Genomic DNA, 14,039 nt, shown 5'->3' on the forward strand with positions numbered 1-14,039 from the left:
GCATCAGAGCGCTTTTAATGCTTTCAAAGCCTGGAAGACATCTCTGAAATGCTCTTTTTTTTTTTTTTTTTAGTGCAAACAATGCAAATTCCCTCAACCTTTTCTTATAGGTCATGTTTTGCTGTTTCTTGTACTTGTTGCTCTCACTGAAGTGCCACTGCTGTCCTCACCGTACCCCTCTCCCATGGCTTTGTGGGTGTGCTTGGTCATCCAGAAGGATGGAGTGAGATGAAATACTCACGTTTGTCTTGGGAGATGTGGGGCAAAACTGACCGTTTCCTTTTCTTTGTAATAGCTATGACGGGTTTCAGGTAGCATTAAGTACATAAACCCCGCACACCTTGGAGCTGCTAGGTGGGAAGCCCGACAAGCCGACAACTGTTGACCACTCAGAAAGCCACAGCGGAAGAACAAGGCAAAAAGAAACACGAGAGGGCAAGGGACGGCCCCGGCTGTCAGCAGGAACACGCGTGGGCCGTCCTGGCTCTCCTCGCCATAGACCCCTTCACACCCGCCCCGCCGGGAAGCAGCCCCGGGGACACCGGGCCCGGCAGCAGGAGCCGGGACGGGGCACTGGTCCCCCCGGCGCCGCCCCGCCGGGAGCACCGCCCTGCGGCCGGGGGCCGGGCGTCCCCGCGGCGGAGGCGAAGCGGCGGCCGCGGCGTCCCGGCGGCAGCGCCGGCGGCAAGAGCAGCCGCCCCCATCGGCCGCGGCGGACGGAAGAGGAAGTGGCGCCTCTCCGGGAGCCGGCGGCGGTGAAAGGCTCCGTGGCGGCCGTGGGGAGCCCGAGCCCAGCCGAGGCCCTTCCCCGAGCCGGTGGCGGCGGCCGCTGAGGAAGATGAGGGCCGCTGGGCTGCTGTGGGTCGCGCTGTGGGGCCTGCTGCTCCCGTCGGTAAGGGGCTGCGCTGCCCTCGCCGCGGGAGGCGCTGGGGCCCGGCTCCCGGGCCGGCCTGGGCCGCGCCGCGCCGCTTGTGCGGGGTGGCGGCAGGGCCGCGGGTGGCGGCGGGGCCGGCCGGGCCGCCCGTCGCTCCCCCTCCTCTGCCGGCTGAGGGGCTTCCTCTATCCGCTTTATCCCCCTGGAACCGTTCCCTGGAGGACCCTGACCGCTGCGGGCAGGGCCCGCGTAGCCCTCGTCTCCTCCGGCTGGGCTGGTGTGCGCTTCCGCCTCCAAACGCCTCGGGAGCGCGTTGGCTCTGAAGTGCGTCCCGGGGTGGCTTCGGGCCTCCCGGGCCTGCCTTGGGCAAGGCCCCTCGGTGTCCCCCCCACCTCCCCCGAGCCCCTGCCCTCTCCCCTGTGCCCGGGGAGCACAGGCCGGGCGCGGGCTCCGGTCACGCGTTGGTGGGTTTGGATGACAGATCTGGGTGCCTGTGTAGATAAATGCTGGTGTTGTTTCTAGAGGCATTTAAATTGGGATACTGGGGGAGGGGGGAAGCTCGTGGTGTGTGTATGTGTCCTGGCTTTTGGCTTGTTCATTTTAAGTGCCATTTTGCTTCCTATATGGGACGTTTTTGCAGCTTCTCGCTGCACAGAGGTGTATATTGCCATGGAAATCTGGTAGATGGCTTTCTGCCTGATGGAGTAGTGAAATGGGGAAGCCAGAAACCTTTGTAATCTGCTTAAGCAGTATGAAGGGCATATCTTTATTAAATGCTGCTCCACTAAGTTGTTTTGTTGCTGGGGTTTGCTTGTTTGTTAGCTTGTTTTTAACATAATTTTTACCTTGTTTTGGTAAGGCAGGATGCAGAGTACTTCCCTGTGTAGGAAGTCACCACTGGATATGCTCAACAGTAGGTGTGCAGCACAGTTTGTTAGTGCCTTGAGAATGCCTTTGGGTGAAGTAGCTTGCATCTGTGTACGAAGTGCTCCCTCGCTGTTTGTGAGTCCCGCACAGCTGTCGTTAGTTGTGTTGGGGTTTTCTGAAGAGCGGCTTTGCTCCTTAACCCAATGGTTTGCTGCTGCTGACAAGGGAAGGGGCTTCTCCTGCCCTTCTCTAAGACTCGAGGCCCCGTGTCCTGCCTCCTCCTTTGCTCTACAAATGCAATTGTAGCAGTGGTGAGCATTAGACCAGGTCATTCAGCCTCAAGAACAGTATCCTGAGACTAACAGCGTGGGGAGTTAGCGCTCTGGAAGGTAGTAGGTGTTCGGGGAAGGACCACTGCTGCAGTCTGAGCATGGGCACCGGTTCCCCTGGGTCACAATGCCCAGAGGGAGGGAAGGAGGGGCAGTTTGTGTGTGTTGCAGGGCCACTACAGAACTACAGGGGCAGAACTACAAAATGATGCTTGTTCTGTTCATGGCTATTTTTTTCCTACCTTTTTATGTTTCTGTGAGGTTTATGTTGTTACTTGCTATGGACAAAATACCTTCTCCCTGTTCTGTACCTTTGAGTTTCTTGTATGTCTTATCTAGACAGTAACTGTGGTGGATTGTGAATATAGGCTTGGTTTGGTCTCTGTGTCCACTGGTTCATATAACTTCCAGTATTCTATGTAGTGGAGTTACTGGTGCACTGCAAAGCTCAAGTCACCCTATCTTATATCCCTGCAGTGACAGGGATGTGTTAAAGAAAAATAAGGATTAAGAGTCAGTATGAGATGTCTTCTTCTCTATCAAAGATAAGGAATTATACAAGAAAAGTTTAAAGGTGGTAAAGGAAGGAAATATGATGGACCCACCTGTCAAAATTAGGAAGAAATTTGTTTGAAGGTGAGGGGCCATTGGGAATTGTCTGAACCTGCAGTGAAAGGAGATGATGATGCCCCTTTAGGTAAGGACAGCTGTCACACCTCCACTCCATGTGGGAACATGTTTATGCTGGAGCAAGTCAGCCTATGCAAGCAGGTTAATCTTTTCAGGAGCAGTTTTGTGGACACACTCTTAGTCTTCTACTTAAGTAATAAGACTGAAATTGTGCTCAGTAAGAAATTTTTACTTTTCACGTATGCTGAGAGCAAGATTTGTTTTGTACTATTCAGTGCCACAGCTGGACTGCAAGGCCACGTACCCAAACGAGTAGCCCTTGCCTGTTGTGAAAGAAGGATACTGAAGTAATTAGAAAATAATAAAAGTTCAGCTGGATGCAGCAGGATTTCAGTGGAGATGTTCCAAGTGAGGTGTAGCATGTAGTGTTTCTCTTCATTTTTAACTATTAAATGCTGTCGTCATAGCTCAGCAATAAATATGTGAGCGTGAACGTCATGCTCTGGTCCTCCTTCCCCCCACCTCGTGAGCAAGAATTGTGTTTCCTGATTCATCCCCAGAGAAGGGAAGCTTTCCAAACAAAACATGCAAATAAGCAAGTAATCACTCCTTCCAGGTAGGCTTACGCTTGTGTAGCATTAACGCTTGATTTCTGGGAACCCAGAAAACATGTATTATTCTACTTCATGAAGCAGAAAGAGCTTTTAATGGATGCAAACATCTGGGACTTGCACCTGTTGGAAGTCTTCATTGCTTTTAATTTGCCATTAGCTTATACTTTTAGGTGAGTGCACTTAAGGGGGAAGCTTGATAATTTTTGTGCTGATCATAAATCATGGAACAACCTATTTTAGCTGACAGCTGAAGAACTGTTATATGTTAAACAGTTAATGTGCTCAGCCCCTTTGACACAGTTCTCCCAGCAGATGTTCATGTTCTATGGCCAATATAATGGTTTCCTGTGGAGAAGGTTTTTTACTATTCAAACCAGGCAGACATAAACCTCTGAAACAATATTGTCGCATGTTTTTCTTTCCTCTGTAGTTCTCACTTGCTGCAGAATACTGATAGGCTAGCCTGAGGAGAAATGCCTCTATAGCACTGTAGATAATTAGCATTGTACATCTGACAAATATTTGGGCTTTCCCCCCTTACCCATGCCTGCTTCTAGCTTAATATCTGAGTGTTCTTTCAGACAAACCTGCAATTTACAACAGGATTTGATTTTTTTTTTAATCTGTTGATACTTCCTGATATGGAGGTCAGTTCTTCTCTCAAGAAAAACAGTCAAAATGAGATCATCTCCCAGTTTTCTTAAGGTGACACTTCTTTGAGATCCAAAGGACGCTTATTTGTTTTCAGTACTTCGCAGCTGTAGCTATATCTAATCCTTAGTCTGTTCATTCATCCACTTAGATACCTGACCTTTATTAGTATATTAATGCTTGGGGAGAAGTAGCTATCCCTAAAATTACCAGAAGTTTTAAAATTCATATGTATTAGTAAATAACAGAAATCATTACATGAGGTATTCCAAGAGTAATCTTAAGAGGCACCAGTATTTCCTTAACTAATTATTCTGAAAGTACACTAGTTGATCTCTTTGTGTTTACAGTTAATTGATAAAAAAATATTCTAGGAATTGTCATACAATACCTTTATTAGTAGGGAAAATTGTAGAGTCTGCAAGGAGAGAAAGACTTTAATCCACTTTTCCATGTACTGTTTTAATTGTTTTCTATGTAAAATTTTACACTTACTAGAAAGTATAGGAGACAGAATCTGAAATCATTTGCCTGGGTTTCTTGATGGTATTCTGCTTGGTGACATGAACTGGACATGTAACAAATACATTATATTTGAAATGAGGATAAATAGTTTTATACAGTGACTTGATTTTTACTGTTTTGCCATCCTGCTTTCAAGCTACCCATTTCTCATGGAATCAATCAATATATAAAATAATTAACTGAATACATTTCTTTTCTCCAAACAGCTCTTTCTCTTCCTAACAGGTTTTTAGAAGAATATCTGTATACTGATAGTCTGAACTTTGTTTAATTCAGAACACCCTGGTTTATTGCAGGTAACTGCAGATGAGGGGATCCTGCATGCTTCCGGAAATGGTGTGCCTCCAGTAACAAAGGATTACTGCATAATTTACAATTCTAATTGGATATCTCTTCCAAAGAGTCTGGACAATGCAGTAAGTAGCTTATAATCATACTCCCTAAGAAAACTAGAATGCAATATGAATTTGGATCAGCTATAACTGGTCTTCAAAATTTTGAGTTAAATAGGTGCTACATTGAATACTTACCCTTTTGGGTTGTGTGGTGTCATGTCCCATCCCATCTGTCCGTCCCTCGCAAAACAACAAAAAAACCTCGATAGTGAACATTTCTGTACTTCAAAAAGTCAGCTCCTAAAGTTTATAAAGGTGATACTCTCTCTGTGCTTAGAACTGGTTTTAAATAAGTTTATATATTCAACTGATACTGTTAATTTTTTCCTTCGGGTGTTATCAGTATGTCCAAGTTTTAGATTTGGGAGTAAAACTTCTGTTTATTTGTTTACAAAAATGTTGTAAGCTTGTGAAACAGATTTGTTATATTGATTCATCAGTTTGATCTTCTGTTTAATTGTCTTGAAAACATGTGGTGGAATAGGAGGTTATCTGGAATGTATCATCATGCCATATTTTTGGAGTGTGTGTCTTTGAGCCAAACTGGGGTATGAGGCAGAAACAAATCTTTTTTTCTTTAGGCACTCTTCTGATAAACAGGAAATACTTTGTGTTTGGAAATGATCAAGGCACTCTTGTCTCCCTTCCCTCCTGTCATTCACTAGCAGGTTAACTCAATGTAAAACAGAGTAAAAATCATTTGTCAGCCCCAAATATCTTTGCTGTGCTACTTTGGCCGCTGGGATGTCTTGACTAACTAAAGAAAACTGACAATAATTTAAAATAATTGTCAATGTGGAATTGAACTTTGAAATAAGGATAGAAGTCTTTTCTTTAATTCTTTTGGAATAAGTAATATGTTATCAGACTCACCAACTGTTTTTGAACAAGTATTATACTTCAGAACTCTAGTTATGTTGTATCTGTCAGTGCTCTTTTGGTTTGTGAAGCTTGGAAATATCACAGTGTGTACACTGGATTCCCCAGAACTACAAGCAGTGATTTTTCTATATAACCGGTTTCTTATGTTTAAATTATAGCAACAACTGCTGTGAAATTGCTTAGAAACAGTCAGATATTTCAGCTATACACTGCTCTAAATGTCCCTCAGTATTGCAGGCTGCAGAAACTGCTGCTCTGATTTTATATTCCTGAATTAATGATTCCTTTCTGTTACACCTCTTTCTGGCAAACCTCAAATTAGGGAGCATAGTAATGTCTTCTAGATTAGTTTGCAGTATCAAATTTCCTACTTTCATCACATTCCTCTTCTCTCTGCAGACTTTCAGGACTCTGGAAAACCTGACTTCTACAGTACTCTGCAATTCTTCTGAAGTTCCTTCTGGCTTAATGAAGGACAAAGCAGTTGTAGTGATGAGAGGAAACTGCACTTTTTTGGAGAAAGCAAGAATTGCACAAAGTTTGGGTGCTAAAATGCTGTTGATTGCCAGTAAACCTAGGCTGGTAAGTTACAACATATAGTTTTCTTCTGTAGTGAAACAGTGTCTTATCTATTTGGTCCAATGCAGTGTTGTGCAGGGTTAGCTGAGAGAAACCCCAAAAGCAGAGGACTCTGGCAACATGTGGGATTTCAGCATGAGTCATTAACCTTCCCCACAGAGCGCTGTGCTGGTGCGACTGCTGTTCCTGAGACCAAGAGGGTCATTCTGAGTTAGCTCTGTGCAGCACTGTGTTATATCATCTAAAAGTATCTACAGCTGAATTGTATTTTTTGTCTGTTCCTTGTATCTTTAATCATGTTTCTGAATGCAAGTGCTTGTCTTTATCATTCCCTAATTTTAGTGTACTCTGAAATCCCTGTAATCTAAGGTGATACTTTGTTTTAGACACATGTGACAAAAATAAGTTAGGAAAATGTAATCCAAAATTGGAAATTAAAAAAGGCTTTTTGAGATACCTTTACAGATACTCTGTTGCTTTTTTGTTCTCTATTACAGCTGCAACATGTATGAACAAATATTTGCAATTTATGAATTTGTGTGATTATCATGAAAAGTTAATCTTGTTTTTAAAGCATAGAGAATAAAAACAGAGTTTTGATTCGTAATACTTGTAATACTAGTAATACTTGTAATACCCTTGTAATACTGTAAAAGCATAAGAACTTTATGAATCCAGATGTGTTGCTAGTATTACCTGTTTTTATTTAAGTACATCTGTCTTCATTAACCTTTTGCAAAAGGTGATGAATAAGCTCTTTTTTTTCCCCACTTTCTACAAATACATTGAAGTTTAAAGGATAATGTGCTTTTAGGGATCTAACTTGCTTTGCAATTAGGCTCAACGTTCTTATCACTGACACTTTCTCTTTTAGTCTCCTCTTTCAGATAACAAGACTGATTTTGAAGATGTGACTCTTCCAGTTGCTCTTATAAGATATAATGACATAGTAGATATGCAGCTGGTAAGTAATATAACTTCGGCATGTTATGGTTTGTATAAACTTAGGTTTTGAACAAATAAATAAAATAATTTCAGGTCAGATATGGATGTCTACCTGATTTGAATGTGCATAGATACTGCTTTCAGTTTCACAGAAGAGGATGGATATTAAGTTGTGGAAGTGCTAGTCTTCCTAATTCAGGTTAATTTGAGAGAATGATTAATTGGAACACTAAGAAAGGGAAACATAATACCTAACTGGAGGGAGGGTAATCTTAGAAGTCTTCCTGTTTAAACAAGATAAGCAGTCTTCCAGTGGACTTGTATACAATTGCAGATGCCTGACATACATCAAGAGCTATAGCCTGAGAGGGCTGTTCCTTTAGTGCAGAAGCTAGAACAGTTGAGCTTGTATATACTGGTGTGATATCTTTCAGGCAAGCAGTACCTTAGCAGGTTGGATCTTGAGGAAGTTGAGGGTTTTTTTTGTCTTTTCTAGATGATGAGCTCTCTTTATATAGCATGACAGTATCTGTTACAGAGCAGATAGGCAGTATAGTTTGAGTTTCTGCCGATGAGTTCATGGTGAGATGCCAAGCGTCTGTCATTAAAATGTGGGAGTTATGCTATCTCCTACGCTTTACAAGCAGGGGAGTTTGTTTTCAGGGTATTTGGAGTTTGTTTTCCTTGACATGTAATATTAGGATACAGAATATTGCAGAGGGCTTTAAAGAAAACAGTATCTTTTCTTCGGTGTGGCTTTTCCTGTTGTTATTTTGTTGTTGTTTTGTTTTTTATTTAGTGTTAAATAGGTTTGCTAGGCAGGAGTTGCACTGCACATGTTTTTCTGTGAATAGCAGAGGCTAGCACTAACCTGTGTAGTCTTAGCTTCTTGGATTGAATTTGCAAGCTCACTTCACCATTTCTGCTCTTAAACTTCAGAGCTGCCATGGGAGGTTGTCTTAGGTAAGTATGCAAACTGAAACCATGCCTAGATGTATAGGACTTTGGTGGTTTTCTGTCTGTTCCCATTAAAGATTGGCTCTTGCGGAGCATTGACATGACTGAAGGTTTGTGATAACTGTCCTCAGTCTGCCATAGTCTTGGTGAATACTGTGCTTTGGTTCGGGTTGTCCTCTGTCTTGAAATTTGTTCCTTCAAGTAAGACAAGTGTTGTTTGCTTAGTTGAGTGGTTTTAAGATATGCCCTACTAACACGAAAGGGAACTAGGGCAAGGTTAGATCCCTAATTTGTTCTGAATTGTCTCTGCACCACTTTATTACCTAGTGCTGCTTGGGGTGGTGTCATGCAGAATCACTTCTGTATAGCTATAGTAATTCACCAAAGTAACTTTGCTAGTAGATTAGTGTGCCAGATGATGTCTCGTACTGCTGTTGAATCAAAGAATTCAGTTTTGTCTTATAATGAGACTGCCTTTGTAAAAGTAGCGAGGAACACAGCCTAGACTAGAAGGGATCCTTTCCTAGTTCTGATGTAGTTTTTGCCAAAGCCGCCTGTCATGTCACTGGCAGCTGTTGTTTTGAATGATATGTGCTGCTTAGAAGCTGGTAGCCGTTGTACTCTTCCTACTACAGTTGTGTTTCTGTTTTAACTCTTTTCAAGGCTTCCAACTTTCTCCTTTTATTTAGAAGAGAGAGACAGCACCAGTCTGAGGGTAGCTAGTTTGTATAAGCATTCTTTCTACTTTTTCTTAGAAGACTTCATCTCTGTTAGCTTTCACCATTCAAGTCAGGTGTACTATGAGTCTTGATAGCAATAGCAGAGTGTTACCAACCTTCCAGTAAGTGGACAGCTCTCTTGTAGAGTTGTTATCTGATGCAATGTATTTGATTCTAGTGCTCCCTGTGGTGGAAGTTGAGACTTTGCAAGTTTTTAGTGAAGAGCAGAACAATAGGAACAAAAAGAAACAATCACTCAAGATTCTAATGTGAATTATACTTTATAAGATTTATGAAACTTAAAGGAAAAACTGAATTAAGACATGTTGGAATTTAATACTAAAAAAGTATAAGCTTTTAGGTTTCTTGGGGTTTTTTTGGCACTTTTTTGTGTCTGTTTGTGTTTTGGTTTGTTTGGGATTTTGTTTTCTTTTTTTACATGCAGGATGCTGTAATTTGAATAGGGTTTTTTTGGCTTTATCTAATGTTATGTTCCACTTCATACCACTGCAATGTTTCACTAGGATTTAATTTTCTTTCTTGTTTTCTGAACTTCCATAACTTCAGGCAAAGGAATGATTCTGACTTCTTTAGCCTGCAGGAAGGTTAATATCTGTAGCTAGATAATTCAGATGCTGAAATGAATCAGCTTTCTTCACGTATGGCCAGTATATTCCACTACACTACTTGGCTTCCCATTCGGTCTCTCCACTGCCACTTTGATCTTCCTGTAGCCAAACCTGCCTGGCATGTTCATCTCCTCTCCTGCTTTTATCCCACATGCAGGCTGTTAACAAATCTGGTTTTCTACTGCATCTCTGAAGACTGTTTTCATTGCAGGATTGCTTTAGGTGCCTTGACTTACTTTGACTACAACATCAAACCTTTCTTCCCTACCACCTTCCATTTCTTGCTAAATTATCATCCTTTGTTTCTTAAATTTCTCCTTGCAGTCAAATGAAGCATCTTGGGTTTGCTTTCAAGATTTTTGTACAATTTGGTATCAGTTATGTCTCTGTGTTCCCTCCTATCTTCAGTGTCCTTCAGCTGATTGGTTTTTTACTTTGGTCTTAATTTTTTTTAAGTAGCATGAAATTGCTTGCTTTTCTTTTGAATCCATCTCAAATCATGTTCGTGTAAAGCTGTTAAGTAACTTTCTGCCACCTTGAGTTTTCACTGTGTCCTGTCTGAAGCATTGTCCCTATACCTGAACGGTGAGTTTTGTGGTTTCAAGAGCTAGAGGTAGACCTCTGCTGATATCTCAGTGGACCTGTGAGTTTGTATTTCAAGTTCATTGACTCAGAGATGCTTTCCTGCAGAGCAGAAGTTTCTGATAGTACTTGGTATATTTGGGGGATGAAAAGCTGTGGGGCTAGAGGCACAACTTGTCAGAAGTGTTGAAAGAGTGCAAAGGAGTACCATTTTGCCTTGTGGTATCCATGTGTTTCCACAGCAGTAGTAATAGGGTTGTTGTCAAACCTGACCATCCTGAAAGGTACCATGGAAAACATTGCTTCTTTAGAATGACCAAGGCAAATATATGGGATGTCTTGTCCAGTACATTGAAAACTTGCTCTCAGCATTGTGTAGGTTAAAAGCAGGAAATCATGATGTGCATCTTGTTGGAAAATAAGCAATATAATTTCTTTGTTGTCCTTATGGACCAACTTGTATGTTGTTGGTTGTTTGTTGTTTTTTGGTTTTTTGTTGTTTTTTTTTTTTGTAGACGCTTGGAAATGAAGTTAATGTGACTCTGTATTCACCACCTTTGCCAGAGTTTGATTACAGTATGGTTGTCATCTTCCTAATTGCTGTGTTTACAGTGGCACTAGGAGGCTACTGGAGCGGAGTAGCAGAACTGTAAGTTTGTTAAATGGAACTGCTTAAATTATGTGAACTACAAATTTGTGAAAACTGTGACTATGATCAGTGAGAAATTTTATTCTTTTAGGTTGGTAGTTAAAAAATTAGAAGCTCTAGGTGCAATTAGCTGCTTTGCCTTGAAATGCTTGAGCATTGCAACCTTTGAAAACATCACTGTAGGTCTTTGAGGAACCTTGAGTAGTAGATTGTAAAAGTCCCTGAGGGATAATGCAGCTCTTGGGAGGAGGAATGAGTTAACATTTTGACAAATTGCCAAATACTCTATAACTAGCATCATAATACTCTAGTATCCATGATAGAAAGTAGGTATTTTAATGACACCTTTAACATCCAGTGATCCAAGAGATACATATGGAGTTATATGTAGTTGTATGTAGTGTCTGCATTGGCAGGGATCTGTACAACTGCTTCATCCCAGCTGGCTGTGCAGCACCACCTGGGATGTCTCTGCACTGCACTTCTGTCACTAGGAGCACTGGGGAATGCAGTGTCTAGGTGGCTCCAGACAGTTAAAGTCCAGCCAGGCTTATCTGCTTCAGCTTTGTGTGTTATCTGGTGGAGCAACAGAGCCAGGGGCAATAGTGGCTCTAGGACTAGGCAGGGGCAAGGAGGCAGCAGCAGTTCCTGTGCCTGGAAGGGGAGGGAGTAGAAGTGTGGAATAATGGCAAATGCAGGGAAACGAGGTGTAGTAGGGGTTTCTGCACAGTGCTTGAGGGGTGTGCAGCTTTTAGTGAAGTGAAGCACACTTGATGCACAGAACTGTTTTTAGTCTGGGGTTAAACTGCATATAGCTGGTCTTTCAGAGCATGGTATTATTCTGCAGTATTTCTTGGATGTCTGCATATGTTGAATGGACCAGTGTGCGTTACTACCTAGGCTTCCTGTTCTCAGTGGTGTTCTCCTGCTTTGTTCACCAGAACAACAGGGAGTGGATTATATGTGATATCAACAGCTTCCTCTTTCCCACTAGTTATGCAAATCTAGTGATTTTAGAGAGATTAAAGAAGTAGAAGGAGGGGGTGTGTGTTTCTTTTTTTTAAAGGTTGGATCTGATTATGCTTCTTTTTCACCCTGCAGTGCTATAAGGTGTGGCTGCACTGAATGCTAAAATAAGAAAATGTGATGCTGTCTCCCATATTGAAAAAAAACCTAGATGTAATTATATTAAACTTGTTAAAGTGCACTTTCATAAATCTAGGGTGAGCTTTTTTTTAAAAGCTGCTTATTCAAAGCATGTCCTCTGAGAAGGTGATTCATCTAACAAAGTGTCTTACTCCTGTGGGTTTTTTCTTTTGAAGGTAGCTGTTTCAGTGCTGAATTCAGCATTTTGTAGGTAGGTCCTGGGATTCATCAGGAACATGCTATCTGATGGGCAAGTTGCACTAGTGTCTGTACTAAAGAGTAGTAGGGCTATCTGCTCAAAGAACAAACACAACAATTTAAGTCTCCTTATTTTGCATGGTGAGGTATAAATATGGAGTATGTATGCACAGAAATCTTATTCCCAGTGAAAATCCCCAATTACACCCCCTCTCTTCCTTTACTCTGTAATTATGAGGTGTAAGGGTAAAAGAACTAGTACTTAGCTAGCTTCATTCTGCTGATGTGAATGGTTTTTGCAGACACTTAATGTCTATAGTTGATGTTTTGAAACTGTGTAATACCCATGATTTTGATTTATCATAGGCATATTTATCAGATTGACTACATTTAGCCCAAGAAATATTGTAGTCAGAGGTGAAGTGCTAATAAAGTTGAATGCGTGCATCCTGAAAAGGAGTTTAAGAGTTTTGATATTGGACTACTTTTCCTCACATGGATCAGGGTTTTGGTTGGGGGTACTCCTTAAAGTTGGCAATCGCCACACGATTGGAAAGGAGGGCAGTTAAGAATGTTTTCCTTGTGATCTATGCTAGATTAGAAGTACATATCTCCATGAAAAAATGGAGAGAAACTGAAACAATAGGCATACCAAATCATCCTACTCTAAGCCAAGAATATGAGAGTAATGGATACGAATAGAAATACGGTCAAACGTCCTTGGCTGGGAAGGACTCACCATGCTGGTGAGTCACTTTGTCCACTTCCAGACAGGGTTCTGCCTTATCAAGATAGCATTAACTATGCGCAGCCAATCAGTGTATTCAAAATCAATGTTTTGGGGTTTAGCTGCTCTACTGCAGTCTGCATCCTGACAGCCTTATGGCAGTCTAGGGTTTAGACAGCTAATAGTAACCCTATCGTATGGGGGTTCAGATGCAACAACATTTTTCTGTAATTTTTAAGTCTAATAATGGTATGAAGGATTAGACTGAAATGCTGTCAGTAACCAACAATTCTGGTCTAGGTAAAATGTTTTCATAATCTGTTGTCTGAGGTAAATGTGTTTTGTTGTTTTCTTAAAACAGTGAGAATTTGAAAGCAATAGCAAGTCCTGGGGAGAGAGAAACAAGACGGAAGAAGGAAGAAAATGTTACTTTCACCCCTGTAACAGTTATCTTGTTTGTTGTCATCTGTTGTGTCATGCTGGTCTTACTTTATTTCTTCTACAAATGGTTAGGTAAGAAACAGTGGATAATATCATTCGACTCTTTTTCTGCATTGTCTTACTGGGTGTCTAAGTCTGAAAAGCTAGATTTCTAAACTAAAATTAATGTAATTATATTAACTCATACATGTCCTCTCCATGTATGAGTTGAGGGTCGAAAAGATGTAGTTGCCACTTAAAAAAGAGAGAAGCTTTTTTCTGCTCTCTTTACAAAGGCTGCCTTGACAGTGCTTATTCTGAATGAAGTCATGTGGAGGAGAGGTGACTAGGGACTAGTGAAAAAAAGTATATGATGTATGTTGATGTTCTTGGGAGGATGGCAATGATCACTTAGTAGTGTTCGGAGTGAAAGGTTTTGTTAGGTGTTGCTACATTGACATTGAGTTTGTGGTTGCAGTGCCCTAATTGAAGTATCAGGCAAAATGGCATTACCATAATGGAATAAACTCAGACATACTATCAATAAGATAAATTCTTGAATTATGCAATTTCAGTGAAACGGAGTTTCCAAACTGTTGGTTGATTCCCCCCCCCCCCCCCCCCCCGCCCTCAAACCATGCAACCAGAAAATGTACACTGTTTTAAATGACACTTTTTCATACAAACAATGTAACTTTCTTTCTGAAAGCTTCCTAAATTC

General features: G+C 41.6%; 1 protein-coding gene across 4 annotated transcripts in view; it reads left to right on the forward strand.

Moving 5' to 3' along the window:
- The first annotated feature begins 259 nt into the window (after positions 1-259).
- The window catches only part of SPPL2A (signal peptide peptidase like 2A), a 30,386-nt gene continuing 16,606 nt past the window's right edge, over positions 260-14,039 (forward strand). For 2 of the 4 annotated variants that reach the window (XM_075506116.1, XM_075506118.1), the window contains exons 1-6: positions 260-892; positions 4,787-4,906; positions 6,167-6,349; positions 7,221-7,310; positions 10,694-10,827; positions 13,260-13,411. In XM_075506116.1, the coding sequence (XP_075362231.1) occupies positions 839-892; positions 4,787-4,906; positions 6,167-6,349; positions 7,221-7,310; positions 10,694-10,827; positions 13,260-13,411 (733 nt within the window). In that variant the 5' untranslated portion in view covers positions 260-838. The remainder of the gene's footprint in view (positions 893-4,786; positions 4,907-6,166; positions 6,350-7,220; positions 7,311-10,693; positions 10,828-13,259; positions 13,412-14,039) is intronic. The other 2 variants (XM_075506115.1, XM_075506117.1) reach the window with 1 other exon arrangement.

Source organism: Mycteria americana, chromosome 6 (genome assembly GCF_035582795.1).
Source record: "Mycteria americana isolate JAX WOST 10 ecotype Jacksonville Zoo and Gardens chromosome 6, USCA_MyAme_1.0, whole genome shotgun sequence".
Taxonomy (NCBI): domain Eukaryota; kingdom Metazoa; phylum Chordata; class Aves; order Ciconiiformes; family Ciconiidae; genus Mycteria; species Mycteria americana.